Source organism: Euleptes europaea, chromosome 1 (genome assembly GCF_029931775.1).
Source record: "Euleptes europaea isolate rEulEur1 chromosome 1, rEulEur1.hap1, whole genome shotgun sequence".
In the NCBI taxonomy this organism is placed as follows: Eukaryota; Metazoa; Chordata; class Lepidosauria; order Squamata; family Sphaerodactylidae; genus Euleptes; species Euleptes europaea.
The window spans coordinates 50,292,303-50,310,439 of NC_079312.1; the positions used below are offsets into that span (position 1 = coordinate 50,292,303).

Below are 18,137 nucleotides of genomic sequence, written 5' to 3' on the forward strand. Positions count from 1 at the left end.
AATTGCCAAAGCAGCCATTTTCTCCAGGTGAACTGATCTCTATCGGCTGGAGATCAGTTGTAATAGCAGGAGATCTCCAGCTAGTACCTGGAGGTTGGCAACTCTAGTGCCCAAACTTTTTGAACCTGCAGGCAGCTTTGAAATTCTGACACAGTGTGGTGGGTGCAGTCACGAAATGGCTGCCACATAGGGCTGCCATGTACTACGTCTTGGTTCAGTGTAGGGACCTTTGCGTGATAAAACCTCCTGATAAAAAGCCGCAAGAAAGGCTGCAGCTTGATAGACTATTGTTTACGAATAAGACATATTGAACTCGGAAGCCTTGTTGAATTTACTTCATGTGTAGGATCATATCAGGCTTCTAGCCTCGAAGGCTTTGCTTTGTTTAAGAAAATGTTTGTAAAATTGGCAAAGGTGGCATAAAGGCTGGTGCAAATTTCTGACAGCCCAGACGGTCTCAAGCAACACGGTTCTAACAGGCATCTCCATACCGAAAGTGCTACTGTTGCCTTCTCAGTCATTTTATTTGTAATAGTGTCCTTATGTGTTGTTGTTTCCTAGCTCTACGTACAAACTACCACACTTACAATATCCATGAACTTAAGTGCTTCAGTGGCCCTGGGGATGCTTTACATGCCGAAAGTGTACATCATCATCTTCCACCCTGAACTAAATGTCCAGAAGCGGAAGCGCAGCTTCAAGGCAGTAGTGACAGCAGCGACCATGTCATCGCGACTTTCACACAAAGCTAGCGACAGACCCAATGGGGAAGCAAAAACAGAACTTTGTGAAAATGTAGACCCAAACAGTAAGTAGTTTCGCGCTTGTTGCTTTCTTCACAGGTCACGGGCAGGGGAAGTTTTAAGAGGCGCCTGATTTGTAAAGACTTCATAAGCTCATATCTCCTGCACTGAAAATTCTGTATAGATGTCTAAAGACATTTTATCTCTGCGGGATATCCTTTTCATGACATTTATTCTTTCTCCGCTGCTCTTTGGCTCTTTCCAGCTGGGAGCAACCCCCTGGTCTAGTCTTGAAAACCACAAGTAATTCCTCCTCCTCCCCTTCCCTTCTCTTTTAGGAATATCCTTCTAACAATGCAATCCTGAATAGAGTTATGCTTTCTAAGCCTACTAACTTCAACAGAAGGGTCACCTTCGCTAAGGATTGTGCTGTGTTTCTAGTAGTATTCTTTAATATTGACCCCAACACTTTGCACTCATAGATCTCTGCCCTATATAGCAGACAGTGCTAAATGGAGAGGTAGGATACCTGCTGGGTGGTCTCTCTCCATTCTGTGATTACCCATACTTCTGTTATCCACATCTTGGAAAGCATCTCCAGTGTCCAGACTCATGTTTAAAAAGTATAACAAAGTTTTACTTACCAATTAAAAAAAATATCCTTGATTAAATTAGATGTATCACTGGACAGGCCGCACAGTCCTGCAAGTTTCCTAAGGCAAATTTGATGAAAGAAAAACCTAAATAAATTTGCTTTCATTTGTATCCAAACGTATTTTGTATTCTGAGGTGAAGCCCTTATGACCGTCTTTCTACCAATAAGAACCACAGGCAATAGAAGCGGATAGTGGCTACTTGCAATCAGCATCAGTACACTATTGCTAGAATTTGAGCTTGTTTATGTTGGGAAGCATAGCTGTATGATTGCTAGGCATGGCCTTGTAACCAGTGGGATACTGGAAGCGGTGACATGGGGGCACAGTTGGGGCTGGCACGATGTCACTTCAGTCCTCTCTGAGCGGAATCATCCAGTGAGTTTCAATGATTCCTGGAGAGGTTTGACATCACTTCTGGGTTTCCCCCAGAAGTGGCATCATGCTATTGGACCACTGGCCATTTTTGTTTGTTTGTTTGTTTGTTTTTCTCCCTTGCCCAGAGCAGGAGTTTGGCAGCCCTATGTGACTTTAATGAGTAATTTGTGTTTTCCAGATTCCCAAACTAATGAACAAGAAATATTAAGGTGATCTGAAATTCTAAAATTAATGGTAGTGTATGTTTATTAAATTGTGAGGTAACCTGCCCTCAAGAGAAATAATAGGCATCCTTCCATTTCTTAACATTCTTGCAGAGTCACAGGCCTCGATCACAAGAACATTTCCAAAGATCTAAGCATTTGTGTCTGTGGAGCATGACATTCTTTTCTACCCTTGTCCCACTATAACTGCAAAATATCCCCCAAATACTATTCCTGAATTTGGGGAGCGGGGTAGTTTGAGCTGTACCAGAGGAGTGAGGTGAGAATATTGTGCTCTACAGACATACCTATGTTTGTCCACATAAATGTTCCATTGGATTCAAGCCCTATGAATTATTGTCCCACAGGTAAGTCCCTCTGCCTCAATAGTCAAGTTATATTATCAATAGTAAGTTCTTTATTAGCAATATATTGCTGTATTGGAACAAAAGCAGTAAGTTACTTCAGGTTTACAAATTGCTACTTAGCAATCAAAAGCAATGATATGTGGATGGCTAAAATGTTTTTTTTTCTGCTTGATTTAATTGTTAGTAGAAATACTGATTTTAAAAACTCGTAAGTGCATGTCTTTCCAATTAATAACAGTATCTTGCATTGAATGGTCAAAAGTATGGCCAGTGTTACAAAGGGTCCAACAAAGAGTCAGACCACATGAGGCTCTGGATGAAACACAATTGGATCCTCCCAGTATTTCAAAAATGGAAATAGCAGCTGCACGTGATTCCACTTCAAATCAATGCAAAGGTGTGAGGAAAGGCGGGGCTTAATTCTGTCCCACATAAGTGGTTTCAGCAGGTGACAGAGTGAGACATTAACATGGTGATTAGGGTTGCCAGGTCCTACCTCTCCTCCGGCTGGAGACTTTTAAGGCACAGCTCGGGATCGCGCGGCAACGCGTGGACACGCCGACAGCCCGACGCACGTGCGCGTCACTTTCGGTTTACAACCGGAAGTCCTGCCTCGCAAGAGGCCTTATGTGGCATAAGGCCCCTTGCAAGGCGGGACTTCCAGTTGTAAACAGGAAGTGACCTGCAGCGGTGTGTGTGCGCTCGTGTACGTTTGTCTGCCAACTGTCAGCTGGTCGGCGGGCAGAGGGGCAAATTGTCGGGGAGTTGTCCGCCACCACCGGGCACCTGGCAACCCTAATGGTGATGCAGAAAGACAGGTCCAAACTAAATAGCCCCCGTGGTTCTGGTAGTGCCAGTGCAACTCATAGGGTTGCCAGCTCTGGGTTGGGAAATGCCTGGAGATTTTGGGGGTGGAGCCTGAGAAGGGCGGGGTTTGGAGAGGGGAGGGGCTTCAATGCCATAGAGTCCTGTTGCCAAAGCTGCCATTTTCTCCAGGGGAACTGATTTCTTGATCAGTTGTAATAGCAGGAGATCTCCAGCCACCACCTGGAGGTTGCCAGCCCTAGCAACTCAGATTCTTCCTGGCTTCTACTAGCCCTCCAGAGCAGTGGTCCACCAGGATGTTGATTTCAGGTGGCAAAACTGTACAGGGAGGAAAGGTTACATCCTCTCCTCGTGTACCATGGCCTGAATCTGAATGGGATCCCTGTACACCTGCTATTTCTGTTTTCAAACAGCTGGTGGATTTTCTTTACAGATTTCCTTTTTTCATTTCTGGCTTGGCCCTGAGATTTTAGGCCTGAATGAATTGTTCCAGCTTGTCAGAACCTATACCACAAGGCATATGATTGAAGACTGTTTTAGCACAGCCTCAAATCATGTAATTGTGCCTTACATCAGAAATTATGAGATGGATTGATTTATAGTGCCATCCTAAGCAGAGATACTCCATTCTAAGTTCATGGAAGCCAATGGACTTAGAAAACAGCAACTCTGCTTAGGATGGCATTGTTGAGTCATGTTTGATTTGGAATGTTTACTAACAGATGTTTGGTAGGATGAAAGTGCTTAACAATTTGTTCCAGCATTTCATGAACATTTTGGATTTATAGTCAGATGTAAAACTATTTTTTTCCACTAAGGAATGTGTGTATCTTGAACTGCCAGCAGGAGATTCATGTACCTCCAAACATTGGACTGTTAGGTAACCAAAAATCCAAGAAACCTAGCTATCAACTCATTGCACTCCTTTGCTGCCAAGAGGTTTTTAAAAAAGAATTGCTTCTACATGCAAACATCTCTATTGCTTGCATTAAATTAAAAAAGAAAGAGAGCAACAATGTGTTTTGATGAAGCATACAGTTCTCCTAAAGCCCTGATAATGGTATATAGGAGAATCTTCAGCAATTGCCATGAAGCATCACACAAACTCACCCCCTTCCATATTAGCTAGTCTTCTGTTACTGCCAGCCCATCTTGAGTCACTAAGGGCGCATGCCTAAGCAGGTCTACTTAGAAGCATGTCCTATGTCATTCAGTGACCTTACTCCCAGGAAAGGGTCCTTAAGATTCCAGCCTAATTTGCATCCATGCTCTTACGCACCAGTAGCTTACTCTAGCAGTAATTTTATCAGTTAAGTGCTACATTGTCCATACTGCCAATTTGATCTCTTATTTAATTGGCAGTGTGACTAATTGAAGCACTTTACTAATGAAGTAATGTGGTGCTGCTTGAAAGTGTAGGGGTGAATTCCTTCTACTAAGGATCAGAATCTACATTTCACTCATAAGAATGCTCTGTCTGTGGGACAGGGAGAGGAAAAGAAGATACTAATCCATTAGACCCATGACTATCAATGTGAGAAGTAGCTGTAAGTGTATTAAATGCTAATAAACCCATGTTTGGTTATTTTGACTAATTGACACGCAAAATGATGCCATTTCAAAAATGTAATTATGCCTGGTGTTACAGAGGGCTGAGGTTGAATCAACTGAACTTGGAGGGGAAAGTTGGTTTATTAAAAGTAAAAACAGTATAAGCAAAAGGGTGAAAACAAGAACCTAGCTCATCATGCACAGGTACAATAGTGATTGGTACATGAATATCATTCTTTTGAGGTCAGAGGGTTGGGCAGCCCAATCCTGAAGGGGGCAGGAGATCAGCAGCTGTTGGGAGTTGGTGCAGCCGCACCGCCTTCTTAGAGGCTTCCCAGCCACTGCGGAGACAGAAAAAGGCTGTTTTACAAATAAAAATTGAGAACAAGGGGGGAATCCCCCATTGCCTCCAATGGGGCTGTGCCATCAAAAAAGGTGGAAAACATTCCTGGGGCAAAAGGGCTGTGGAAGCTGCCTAAAAGATGCTCCACACCCAGGACCACCCCAAGAATCCCCCCCCCCCACGACGGCATGGGCTTTCTCTTCCAGGAAAGCTCTGCCGACATGGCTGTGCTGGCGGTGGTGGCCAGATGCCGGTGTGTTTGCCCCTGCACTGGCAAAGGTGCCACCTTTTCCATGATAAAGTGGTACCTATGCCGGTGCGGGGTCACGCCAGCTCCTAAGGGGCTTTGCCCCCCTTTCAAGAATGGGCTCTTAGTATATGGCAGAAAACAAGACTCCCCATCATATATGATTGCCAAGAGCCTCCATGGGCTCCCAGTCCAAGATTCCTTCTGGACCTTCTCCTCCCCCGCAGGTCCAACCCAAACATCATATGAAAACAAACTGCATAATTAATCCATCTTCATGGACTTCCAGGGTGACCAGGTCCCCCATAATTTTGTTCTGCTACTCTCCCTTCCTTGGCAGCCCTGCACTATTGAATGCAATGAGCCATTATGGCAGGCTAAATGGCATATATTAAACTTTTCCAAGTCTTTTAACAACGGTCTGCTAATCATTATTACAGTTACCATTTGGTATGTGCATGCTTTCTCCATTTAACAGCTTTGCTTTGCTGTTACATGTTTGCACTAAAAACTATTTTCCAGCAGCTTACGGTGAGCATAGCCACTTTCTTCCCTGAAATTGTTCATTCTTCTCTCATGTGTTTCGCTGGTTGAATTTCACAGTATTTGACAAAATATCTCATCATGTTTTCATTTGAGTAAACGGCATGCCTGTTCTGTTCTTGATAGCAACTATCACAATTGGGACAAAGCAAACAACTCTACCCGAAATAGCTTAATGGAGAGGTGCACACTTGTTACATTTAGCTGCTCTAAGGGATGAGTATCATTCTAAAATGCAGCAGCAGAAAATCAGAATCGGTATTGTTCCATGAGTGGTTTTCTTTTCTCAAAGGTTGGAAGAAGTGATGGTGGCAAATTTCAAACTGACGTTCACAAATGTACAAATAACGCTTAAATCATAGTGGCAATATACAGCATAAGATGCAATCTTTTTAGCTTTCTAAGTACTTCTCTCTAAGTAATTGCAAACTCAGCTCATCACTGAACTTCTCACATTTCAGGTTTATGGGATTTGTAGCTGAGCTAAAAGGTGACATGCCAACCCAACCCAACCTATCACTCTGTGCATTAAACAGGGAGTTCTCCCATATTCTGTTATTGCAGCCCTTTCTGATCCTCAGAAAGATCATTCCCACAATTTCAGGACTTCTGCAGGAGAACAGCCATGTGTTGTTGTTGTTTTTTGGGGGAAAGGGTGTAATGAGGAAGGAAAAGTGGATGAAATTGCTCTTCCCTCCTCATCTGCAAGCGCAACTCCACTGAGGGAAGGGGTCGATTTCATCCCATTGTCTCTACTCTAACCAGCCCACCTGATTCACATGTATGGTTGCCAGCTCCAGGTTGGGAAATACCTGGAGATTTTTGGGGTGGACCTGAGGAGGGTGGGGTTTGGGGAGGTGAGGGACTTCATTCCCATAGAGTCCAATTGCCAAAGTGACCATTTTCTCCAGGTGAACTGATCTCTATTGGCTGGAGATCAGTTGTAATAGCAGGAGATCTCCAGTTAGTACCTGGAGTTTGGCAACCCTATCCACATGGCTGTTTCCCTGAACAGATTCTGAGAACCTCAGGAATGATAGTTTCTAGGAGTTAGAAGGTGCTGCAAGAACAGAAAGACACACAGGGAGCCTTTGTGTGCCTGGACACATGCTTATGAAAACTGGATCAGTTCATAAGCCAGGCAGCACTTTTGAGAGCTGACAATGCTGAAAGCTGATATAGTAACTGTCTGTTATGTGCAGGTTTTTTTCCCTGTGGTACCTTTTGGTTAGGAAAATTAAAACATTTCATAGACCTTCATTACCCTCATCTCCTTGAAGGAGATCTGGGCATGTCTACATGAATTGAATAGGTTAGCACTGCCAGATACGCTGTCTGCTTTGATCGCTGATATATTTGAGAAGGTTCGAATCAATCCATTGTTGCAAAGCACCCTTAGATATTTCCTGCAACTTGCTATTAACATCTCGCAAAACACAGAGATTGTGAAAAGGGCTGTTTAACTATTATTTTTAAGCATCTTGAGTGAGGGGGTGGAGTGGGTTTTCTTTGTGATGTGTATTTGTCATGGTTCATGAGACCATCAATTTTAGGTTTTTGTTTGCCAACAATGGCGAAAGTTGAAGCCCTAAGATGTTCAGAAGCCAAGTATGAAAACAATACTTTCATCTTCAGGATATAGGGACATGATCTCACAAAATGCCACATATCCTGGATGCATTTGTCTAATCTTTTCGAAAAATTCTTTATGCTGCTAACTATCATATTAAAAAAAAAATACAGAGGAGGCCGAACACAAGTCATTTGGAGTAGGAGAGTTCATAGTAGGAGATAGTAGTAGACGGGATTTTCTCCCCAATCGTGATGATGTATTTACCAGCAGTATTTGGCTGGAAATTCCGATGTCACAAATAATTCTGTTTCAAGTCAGTTCACTTCCAGCTGTTAGTGTCAGCTAGAGAAAGTTGTCTCTCTGACCACCACAGCTTGTATTCCAGTAGTCAAATGAAATTGGTGCTGAGTGTGTTTAGAGCAAGCTTGATAGAGTTGGGATTTGTTGTCCCTCGTTTATATTTATTTACTGAGAATTACCAACATGTGTGGTACAGCGTAAGCAAATGAAGTTGAAATCCTCTGAGCCCTTCCTTCTTCCAAGTCATCAAACTACAAGGAATGAAACTTTTGTCAGTCTTCATTTGGGAGCTGGCCACCCTAGTGCAGGGTTAAGAATATACATTGGCTGTGGAATCCCATCAGTGGGTTGTGAGTGACGTACGCATGGAATGAAAACATCCCATGTTCTACTTCGGAGAATGAAGTAGACACCGCTGTACTAATGCTACCGTGTTGTGCTATATCTTTTGTTTGTTTCATTTGTATTGGTTCCTAACATCATTGGCATGTTGTTGCCTTTTTCACTTGTGGAGGCAAAAGGTGGGAAAGCCTAGTAAACAGCCCAAATTAGCAAAAGTGGGGGAGGACAAGGAAAAGTGAATGCATGGATGATGAAGACTGGATTCTGGATGTCATCTTTAGATGTAACAGCCATTTCAGGCCTGTGTGGGATGCATCCAGTGTTTCTTCGGTGCACTGAGAACCTTCTCCTATGTTCAGAGGTACCTGAAGCTTTATGTGAAGTGCTTTATTATTGATTTACCAGACACTTTGTACATTGACGTATTCCACATCCTTTATAAGGCAACTAAAGCTAGCTCATCAAACAAATAATATGGTCTATTTCAAAGTGTTTATTATACATGCCAATATATTTACTTTCCCTATAGACTGCATACCACCTGTAAGAAAGAGTGTACAAAAATCTGTTACTTGGTACACTATTCCACCTACAGTATAGCTCTTGCCTGCTTTCTTAGAAGGTAAGACCAAAACTAACTTTTACTGCTTCGTTTTTGAAAATATGGACAAAAGTTTTTGAAAATATGGACAATGTTAAAAATGTACATTGGCTTTGATGCACTGAGATGATGGTTGAACCCAAAAAATGAGCTTTAGTCCACAAAAGCTGAGGCCGTAATAATTCTACTGGTCTTTAAGGTGCCACAAGATTACTTTTTGTTTCTTCATGGAAGGTGTTGGTGCCTCATGCCTATTCCCTCTATCTATAATCTTTCCTCCCTAAATATGGATCTTTTGATGTATGTCTGAGCTCTTGTTGAAGGAAAAATGGAAGTAGTGGAGGAATGGGACAAGAGTAGAGTAACTCTTCTCCAACAAAGATTTGATTTCTGTACTTTAAGAGCTTGAGGGGGTTACACAGGTGTACTTTCTCCCATAATCAGTGCACACTTAGTTGCAGTGATGACCACAATGCACCTGATGACTTTCTCCATAATTATGAGCTTTTAAAGGGCTAAAATATGGTCAGTGTTGGTTAGGATACCATAGAGGTATGAATTATGGAGGGCTATGCTTTGAGTTGAGCTGCTTCATATATTCCAAGTTGCTACTGTTGCAACTAATTTTCTGAGTCATTCATTATGGAAGAGGTCTGGTTTTCTAGTGAAATGATACATTAATGTCAAATAATCGTTTGAAGTTTTGATACAAAAGTTTTGATAGAAAGTTTTGATAGAAAAACATCATAAAAATACATAGTTCATCGCTAGAGCTGGATCCCTTCCCTTTCCTTCCCTTCCTTCCTAAAACAATCCTCTATGACCCTGCATAGGTCATGGAAAGCCACACGTAGCACAGGGAACTGCAGTGAGAAGGGAGAATAGAGTGAAATCATCTTTCTCATTTACCAGCATAGCCTTTTGCACCAGCAGGGACTGCTAGTGGATGAGAGGATTGGTGATTTTGCCCAGTTTCCTCTCCTCACTGCAGCCCCCTGTGCCATCTCTATGAGGGTCCCCCAAACTCTTGTATTGCCTTTTTAAGGGTGACACGATCTGCTGTGAGAAAGAGAAGGTGGGGAGAAGTTAACTTACATGAGCATCTTACAATTGTTGGATTTAGCAGACATATATTAAATAACAATTTTTTTAATATGCAATGTATAGTTTTCTTCACGAGCAGCCAATGTTCAAGGTTATCTTGAAATTGATTACTGTCCATTATTTTGAGTGGTTTGTGCTAAAAGAAATTACTATTGCATTGTTTGAAAATTTATGAACTGTCTTGTTATGGATTATTCAAACCAATCTAAGAGGTCGTGAGGTCAATACTACATAGTAAATAAATGGTAAATTAATATCTTAATGCTGAATATTAAGCGTCTTTTAAAAATTTTGTTTCTTTACACCAGAATTAATGGTGAGAAAGAGAAGGTGGGGAGAAATCTACTTACATGAGCATCTTACAATTGTTGGATTCAGCAGACATATATTAAATAACAATTTTTTCTGAATATGCAATGTATAGTTTTCTTCATGAGCAGCCAATGTTCAAGGTTATCTTGAAATTGATTACTGTCCATTATTTTGAGTGGTTTGTGCTAAAAGAAGTTATTATTGCATTGTTTGAAAATTTATGAACTGTCTTGTTATGGACTATTCAAACCAATCTAAGAGGTCGTGAGGTCAATACTACATAGTAAATAAATGGTAAATAAATATCTTAATGCTGAATATTAAGCATCTTTTAAAATTTTTGTTTCTTTACACCAGAATTAATGGTAGCATCACACATCAGCAATACCAAAAGTCTCAGAAACTAAAGACAGAAACAGCTGAAAGTGATGTTCTTAGCAGTACCAACAGCAGCATATGATGCTGTATGATTTAGGCCAGTTAATGGTTTAAGACCTAACATTTTAAGTGTTCAAATTCTTCACATACATTATCACGAAATCCCTACAAAAGAAGAAGAATAAGAATTGGTTTTTATATGCCGACTTTCTCTACCATTTAAAAAAGAATCAAACCTGCTTACAATCACCTTCCCTTCCCCTCTCCACAACAGACAACCTATGAGGTAGGTGTGGCTGAGAGAGTTCAGAAAGAACTGTGACTAGCCCAATGTCACCCAGCTGGCTTCATGTGTAGGAGTGGGGAAACCAATTTGGTTTACCAGATTAGCATACTCCGCTCATGTGGCAGAGTGGGGAATCAATCCCGGTTCTCCAGATTAGAGTCAACCACTCCAAACCACCACTCCTAACCATTATACCACACTGGCTCTCCCTGGTAGAATGGTATTATTTTCAAAATATTGCAGGGGTGTATGAGGCACTTTCACTGACAGAGAAGGGTTTGCTTAAGGAGATTTATGGTGGTTTTGGTAGAGATTGAATTTGAACTGATGGGATTCTCATTGAAAATATGAATTTGGTGTGATCTAGGTAGGGTTGCCAAGTCACCCCTGGCCACTAGCAAGGATGGTGGGGTAGGGTTGACAGATCCAGGTTGGGAGACTCCTGGAGATTTGAGGTGGAGCCTGGGGAGAACAGGGACCTCAGTGGAGTACAATGACATAGAGTCCACCATCCACATCATCCCTTTTCTCCAGGGAAACTGACCTCTGTAGTCTGGAGATAAGCTGTAATTCCAGGGGATCCCCAGGTCCCACCTCAAGGCTGAAATCCCTAAATTTAGGCCTTACCTTAAACTGCATGCTCATCCTACTCAGATGGGGCTTTTCTAATAAACTGGAAAAAGGGAAATGCTTTCACCATAAGATGTCATTATAGTACAAGCAAGAAGAAAGTTGGGTTTTAAAAACCCCATAATTTGTAACAATATATCTATTAACATGGAAGATAGCATTAATCTTTTTGGGGTCGAGGAAGAATGTAAATGATTATTTGGAAGCCTCAGGTTCTCTCCTCCAATGCTTGAAAAGTTGTCTCCTCACCTTCTCTCTCTTCTTCTTAGGGTTATATTTCTAAGAAAATGAGATAATTAACACAATGGGTTGGATCCCCCATCCCATGGATGTAAGAACTTCAATCAGTCATGTTCTCTGCCCTGGCCCCAGCAACCATTTCCAACCCCAGGAAAGTTTATTCTAGGGGTTGTAGGACCCATGTGGCCTAACAGCCATGAGTGCTGGGAAGCTGCAGTGGTGTGGAGGAATAGGCAAGAATTGCCCTCTCCTTACCTTTCTGTCAGTAGCATTGAACTTATGGAAGAGACTAAAAGGGCAGGTCCTGCTACCGTGAGAATAAATTTTCCCAGAGCTAGAAAGGATTGTTGGAGAGAGGAACTTAAGAAAGATCCGTGAATGTCAGTGTCTTCTTCTGCTGGATCATTGGGTCCAATCCAATGTGACTTGAGACAATTTCAAAGATCTCATCCCTGAGCTTCATTCTGAAAGTCACCGTTTCCATTTCTGTTCTTCTTTGTATGACTCAAAACTGTGATTCATTATTTATTATCTATCTATCTATCTATCTATCTATCTATCTATCTATCTATCTATCTATCTATCTATCTAGTACAGTTTTTCCTGGCCTTCCTCCAAAGAGATCAGGATGCCTCACACATTTTTCATACAAAATGGTTGCAATTTTCAACATTTGTTATCAATAAATCAACCTGATATGTATAAATGACATGTACTTTACTTAGGGTTGCCAACCCCCCAGTGGTTGGTAGTCAAACAGAAATAACTAGTGCCCCAAAGGAGACTGTGAAATAAAAAAATTGAGCACTTATGGCATGAAAAAGCTGTTAAGCCTATTTCAGAGTAGTGCAACCTTTATCTTGGTCCTTGACACTTGTAAAATACAGTGTGTAGCCAGCTAGCAAGGGAGTGCCTTGCCGCTGTACAATTGTTAACAAGTATCACAATTTACAATTTTTTCACAATAAAGTGGCTTGTCAATATTTGTGGTATATAACACAACACAATAGAAATATCCATAGAGGCCACCGACAATGGGGTTCCGGTATTTTATTCAGTCATCATTATCCAGTCATCCATTAGAAGCAGGAAGTCATACACTGTATGAATGGAACAAAAGTTCCAGTCGGAACAATAAACATAGGATCGCCACGACCCAAGAAGCAGACGCAAAATGGGATAAAATACCAATAAAATAAGGTTATTGATGAAACAGGGAGGAAAATTCCTCCTACGCTACATGGGTGAGTGAAGGGTTCATTTTCATGAGTTCCATGCCTGCAGCTATTTCATCCTCTTTGACTCAATCATGATTTGCCCCACTTTAAAAAATAGGACAGATATTCGTAGCACAACTTACCCGTGGGCCTTTGGCATTTACATTTCCTTTACAGAAATGTTTGCTAAAAATCCTGCAGCTCTTTAGTTGTCCATAGGTATCTGAATCCATAGATACAATTGATGGGAGTAATCTGGGCCCTTCTCATCTGGTATCAATCTGGGCCCTTTTCATCTGGTATCAATCAAGATTCATATATTTGACATTTATTTGATTTTATCTCATCAGTTACCAGTGATTTAAGCATTATAAAAGCAAATAGACTCTAGCTAACATTTCATGATTTTACTAGCATATTTAAGATGCTACATGCTTATATTTACTATTATATTTAGTATAATAGCATAGTACTACTATGTGTGGTTTATCTGAGTACTATATTTAGTACTCAAGGCTACAATCCTAAGAATACTTTCTTGGGAGTAAGCCCCATTGAATAGCATCAGATTTACGTCAGCAGACCTGCACTCCTATGCAGAATTACTCCAGTGTAAGCCTGTTGAAATCAATGGGTTTAGAAGTAACTCTGACCACTTACCCAGGGTTGTATCGCTGTGGTCACCCCGCCAACCTCTTTGGGGCTTCCTTTTGATTATGCATGCCTTGCCCAATGGTCAGAGTTTGCCTCACTCTCCCCGCATGTTTTGCCCATGTTTTCTGGATGCTGTTTTAGCCATAATCTGGAAGACATGGGCAAAATGTGCAGAAACACATGGGGAGTGTGAGGCAAAGTTTGATGGTCAGGAAAGGCATGCATAACCAAAAGACCTGAAGCAGTCGGTGGGGGTGACTGCAGGGAAACAGCCCTGCATATATGGTATCTGAATGGGACTGTTTTAAAAATGTAAAATATTCAAAAATAAAAATACAAAATTAGTAAAATGAACAAACAGGTTAAAAAAGCAGTACAAGTAATACAACAGTATCACTAAAATGAACCACAGTTTCCAGAGGCCATAAAAATTCATTCAAATCAGAACAGAAGGTTTTCCCAGAAGGTGAGGAGAGAAGGAGCCAAAAGAAACTGAGAATTCAGAGATATTTCTATAGCTCTGGGAATTTTAATCCCTAGCAATGTTTGCCAGTTTTACCTTTGTTAATGTATATTCTAAAATCAGAACACTACTGGCTGATCTCAGATCATGGGGACGACTAATATGGCTGGAGGTGGTCCTTCAGGTACCTTCGTGTCAGATCTTCAGGTGAAAATTGGCTCTTTTGACTGGGCCGGGAAATAAATCTGAAGCCAGGGAAAGTGTCATAGAACAGGAATCATATGCATATCATGACTGGCACATGTTAAGATCCTAGTCACAGTGTAAGAGCCAGCATGGTGTAGGGGTTAAGAGCAGCGGACTCTAATTTGGAAAACCAGCTTTGATTCCCCACTCCTCCACATGAAGCTTGCTGGGTGACCTTGGTCTAGTCACAGTTCTCTCAGAACTCTCTCAGTCTCACCTACAACACAAGGTGTCTGTTGTGGGAGGGGAAGGGGAGGCAATTGTAAGCCACTTTGAGACTCCTTACAGGAGAGAAAAGTGGGTATAAAAACCAACTCTTCTTCTTCTTCTTCTTAACTGAAATGTCCTGACATTCTTTAAGACTTACATAAAGCATGTTACAGTAGTTTCATCTGGACATTATCCGTCCTTTATAAATGGAATTTCATTCTTTCTGCAGGCCTGTGTCACATGCTGCTTCATACATTCACCTTTGATATATTCTTTGCTGGTACTACAAATACCCTTCTAAGATTACATTAAATCGGTCACCATACTCAGAGTTGTGGCATGGCTTTGTGTCTACTAGGATACTAGTTGCTATTACATGGTAGATTTTCATATAGTCAGTTTTAGATCAGACACATAACACTGTCCCATTTCGAGATATTTCAAATGATTAAAGTGTCTTGAAGTGCATGTATACTAAATATTTATTGAGGGCATACCTTAACCATTTTGATGACCTCGTAATTTTGATAATTCATTCAGTAAAGCCAAAACACCCACTCATATAGGGCTGTTGAAAAAAAATTCAGTAAAATTTGGATTCGGCAAAGTTTGGCCCATTTTTATTTGGGAAATGCTGAAGTCCGAAACACCCCAAATCGGATTCGTGGAATTCAGTGTGAGATTTGGAGTTTCCAAATAAATTCGGCCATTAAAAGCCATTAGAAACACATTTGCGGCTTTCCGCGGCTCTGGGGGGGCATGTTTGGAGGTAGAGGTCCCAACCTTTCAGTGTACCTTGAGGGGACCCTTCTTGCAAGAACTGCCAAGTTTTGTGAAGATTGGGTCAGGGGGTCCCGAATTATGGGGCCCAGAAGGGGTCCCCCCAATCTGCCCATTGGAATAAAGCCATTAAAAACAAATTCATGGCTTTCCGTGGCTCCAGGGGGGCATTTTTGGAGGTAGAGGTCCCAAACCTTAAGGGTAGCTTGGAGGGACCCTACTTGCAAGGACCCACAAGTTTGGTGTAGATTGGGCCAGGGGGTCCCGAGTTATGGGGTCTGGAAGGGGGCCCCCCATGATCAGCCCATTTTGGAACAAATAGACCTTTTGGAGTTTGCAAACCCTTGAAATGCAAAGCAACACATGAGCGACCATAAAAAGGAACAGAGGCACGCTAGCAATGCATATGCTATTAGTAAAAAATGCCATATGTGGTAAGTGCTGCTGATTAGGACCCCCGCCCCACCCCCGAGCTCCCATCTCGTCCCATCCTCCTGCTCCCAAGAGGCCAGCCCATGGCCCACGGGCACCAGCGCGCACTCACTGCAGGAAAATGGCTGGGAGGAGGGGGAACTATAGGAGAGCTGCTTGGCTGGAACTGTGGGTACACACACAGCCCAGGCAGAGAGGCAGACAACCCTCACTCCAGGCACAGTTGGCAATCACCTACAAATGTCCCAAGGAGGAGGCGGGGTGGTTGGCGAGTGGAGGGAGAGACACGTGTGCACCGCCACACAGACTCAAGTCCAGGCGTGGGTGGCCAGGCCACGGGCAGAAAAAAAAGCAGAATGCAAACTCCCGCAGAGGCAAGTGGGCACAAACACACGGCAGAACAGGCAACCTCCCCTCAAACCAGTACGGCTTGGCTCAACCCCAAATAAAGGCGAACGGGCACCAAATCCCCCCTCTCAAGCCAGTACTGCTCGGCTCAACCACCTACAAATGACCCAAGGAGGAGGTGGGGTGGTTGGTGAGTGGAGGGAGAGACTCACACACTCGCACCGCTGCACAGACTCAGCTCCAGGCGAGGGTGGCCAGGCCATGGGCAGAAAAAAAGCAGAGGTGAGCGGGCACAAACACACGGCAGAACAGGTAAAAAAACCCTTTGGCTTCCCCCCTACCCACAGAAACTGCTCCCCCCCTACACAAACAGAATCTGCTTCCCCCTTACACACACACACACAGGAGAAAAGGTATAGAGAAAAACCCCAAGCAGGAGCAGGGACGAGAAGTAAATCCAATCCAGTCCTATTCCAGTAAGCAGGAATCGGGATCTCTCAGAGTCAGGAGCAGCAGCACCAAAATGGAAGGAAATGAGTTCCAGATTCAGGACGGGATGGGAGGACGGGGGTTTTTATACTCTTCTCCTGGCCATTTCAAAAGGGAGAATCCCTGTTCTGATTGGCCAGAAGAAGACCCAGATTGGCCAACATTGGCCGTGGGAGAATGCTGCTAACTAACTGACGGTTATGCTGCTGATTGGGGCTGCCGAATTTGCCCAAATTTATTCGGTGTCTGCCCGAACCTGCCGATTTCGGCTCGTCGTTTTCCTGCCTTTTTTTGAATTCAGCTCCATCCAAACTGAAAACCACCAAATCAGGGGAAAATTGGCTGTTTTTCAGCTCGGATGGAACCGAATTGACAGCCCTACACTCATATATTTGATTTGAGGCTAGACAAGTGGGGAACCCACAAAGTCTTGTGGAGGCATTTCATTTTCGTTCCCCACTATTTTCTCTTTCCCTTCCATGAAAGCCCCTTTAGAACATCCCATTTTCCTGCACCCTTCTCTCCTTCCTGCCCACCAGCCAATTCACCTTTTTCTGACATCTGACTTTAGCTTTCGCTCTTTCCCTTCCAATGGCAGCCGCTGCCTGAGAAAATTCTATGCAGTTCCAGCTAGGGCTGTGCATATTGAGATTACTGAACTGAAAATAAACCTGAAAAGGGCCTTTTTGGCTTCTTTCAGATTTAATTTTGGCTGAATATTAAAACTAGTAATCAAGCCTACACTGGATAGCCAATTGCCAAAAAACCCAGACAGGTATTCGGCATTTTTCGGATTTCCCCAGGCTTTTCCCAATGGGGTTTTTTTGGGAGGAGGAGCTCCGGGGGGGGGGGGTTGAGGTAGAGTCATCAAATTCACAGTGTAGCTGGAAGCGACTCTCCATGCATGAACTCCAAAGTTTGGTAAAGTTTGGGACAGGGGGTCAGCCTGACTCTGGACTCTTTCTCCACAATGGGGACCCAAAGCAGCTTACATCATTCTGCTGTCCCCCATTTTATCCTCACAACAACAATGTGAGGTAAACTATGCTCAGAAGGTGTAACTTGCCCAAGGTCACCCAGGGGGTTACCACATTATGTATTCCCAGTGATGTATTAAGTGTTTGAAAAAGTTATACAAAACATCACTTTAAAAGGGCTTTTGGATGCCATGGCTAAAAAATGGTAGGAAGATGTTTTCACAGCTAAAGGGGCCAAACAAAGTACAAACAGTATTCTTTATAAGTTTCAAACTCTTAATACATCGGTGGGAATACATAGAAAGTGCGAACAGTATTTTTAATAACATTTTCAAACTCTTAATACATTGCTGGGAATACATAATGCGGTAACCCCACCAGTAAGCTTCCATGACAGATTCAAACCTAGGTCTCCAAGATCCTAGTCTGAAATGCTAACACCACACTGGCTTGTATGGGATGGCTGCTGTTGAATAGTAGTAAGTATCAGACCTCCCTGAGTCTTCTATGTTAGGTGGTAGCAAGTAGTTTGGTGGTTGCTGACAAGCTAGGCCCCCAAAAGTCTTCCTTCAAAGGTCAAAACAGCCCCGGAAAGGGCCCTGCCTCCTCCCCCTTCTTTTAGTGACAGAAACCAAGGCTGAAAGGCTGTTAATACTGTTGTGGTTGCCTAGAAATACTCATGGAAGTTATACATTTCTTAA

At 42.6% G+C, this 18,137-nt stretch overlaps 1 protein-coding gene across 2 annotated transcripts in view; it reads left to right on the plus strand.

Moving 5' to 3' along the window:
• GRM7 (glutamate metabotropic receptor 7) overlaps nucleotides 1-18,137 on the plus strand; it is a 577,049-nt gene that overhangs the window by 519,933 nt on the left and 38,979 nt on the right. Inside the window, exons 9-10 of one of the 2 annotated variants that reach the window (XM_056855460.1) lie at nucleotides 562-808; nucleotides 8,599-8,691. In XM_056855460.1, the coding sequence (XP_056711438.1) occupies nucleotides 562-808; nucleotides 8,599-8,669 (318 nt within the window). In that variant the 3' untranslated portion in view covers nucleotides 8,670-8,691. The remainder of the gene's footprint in view (nucleotides 1-561; nucleotides 809-8,598; nucleotides 8,692-18,137) is intronic. The other variant, XM_056855468.1, reaches the window with a different exon arrangement.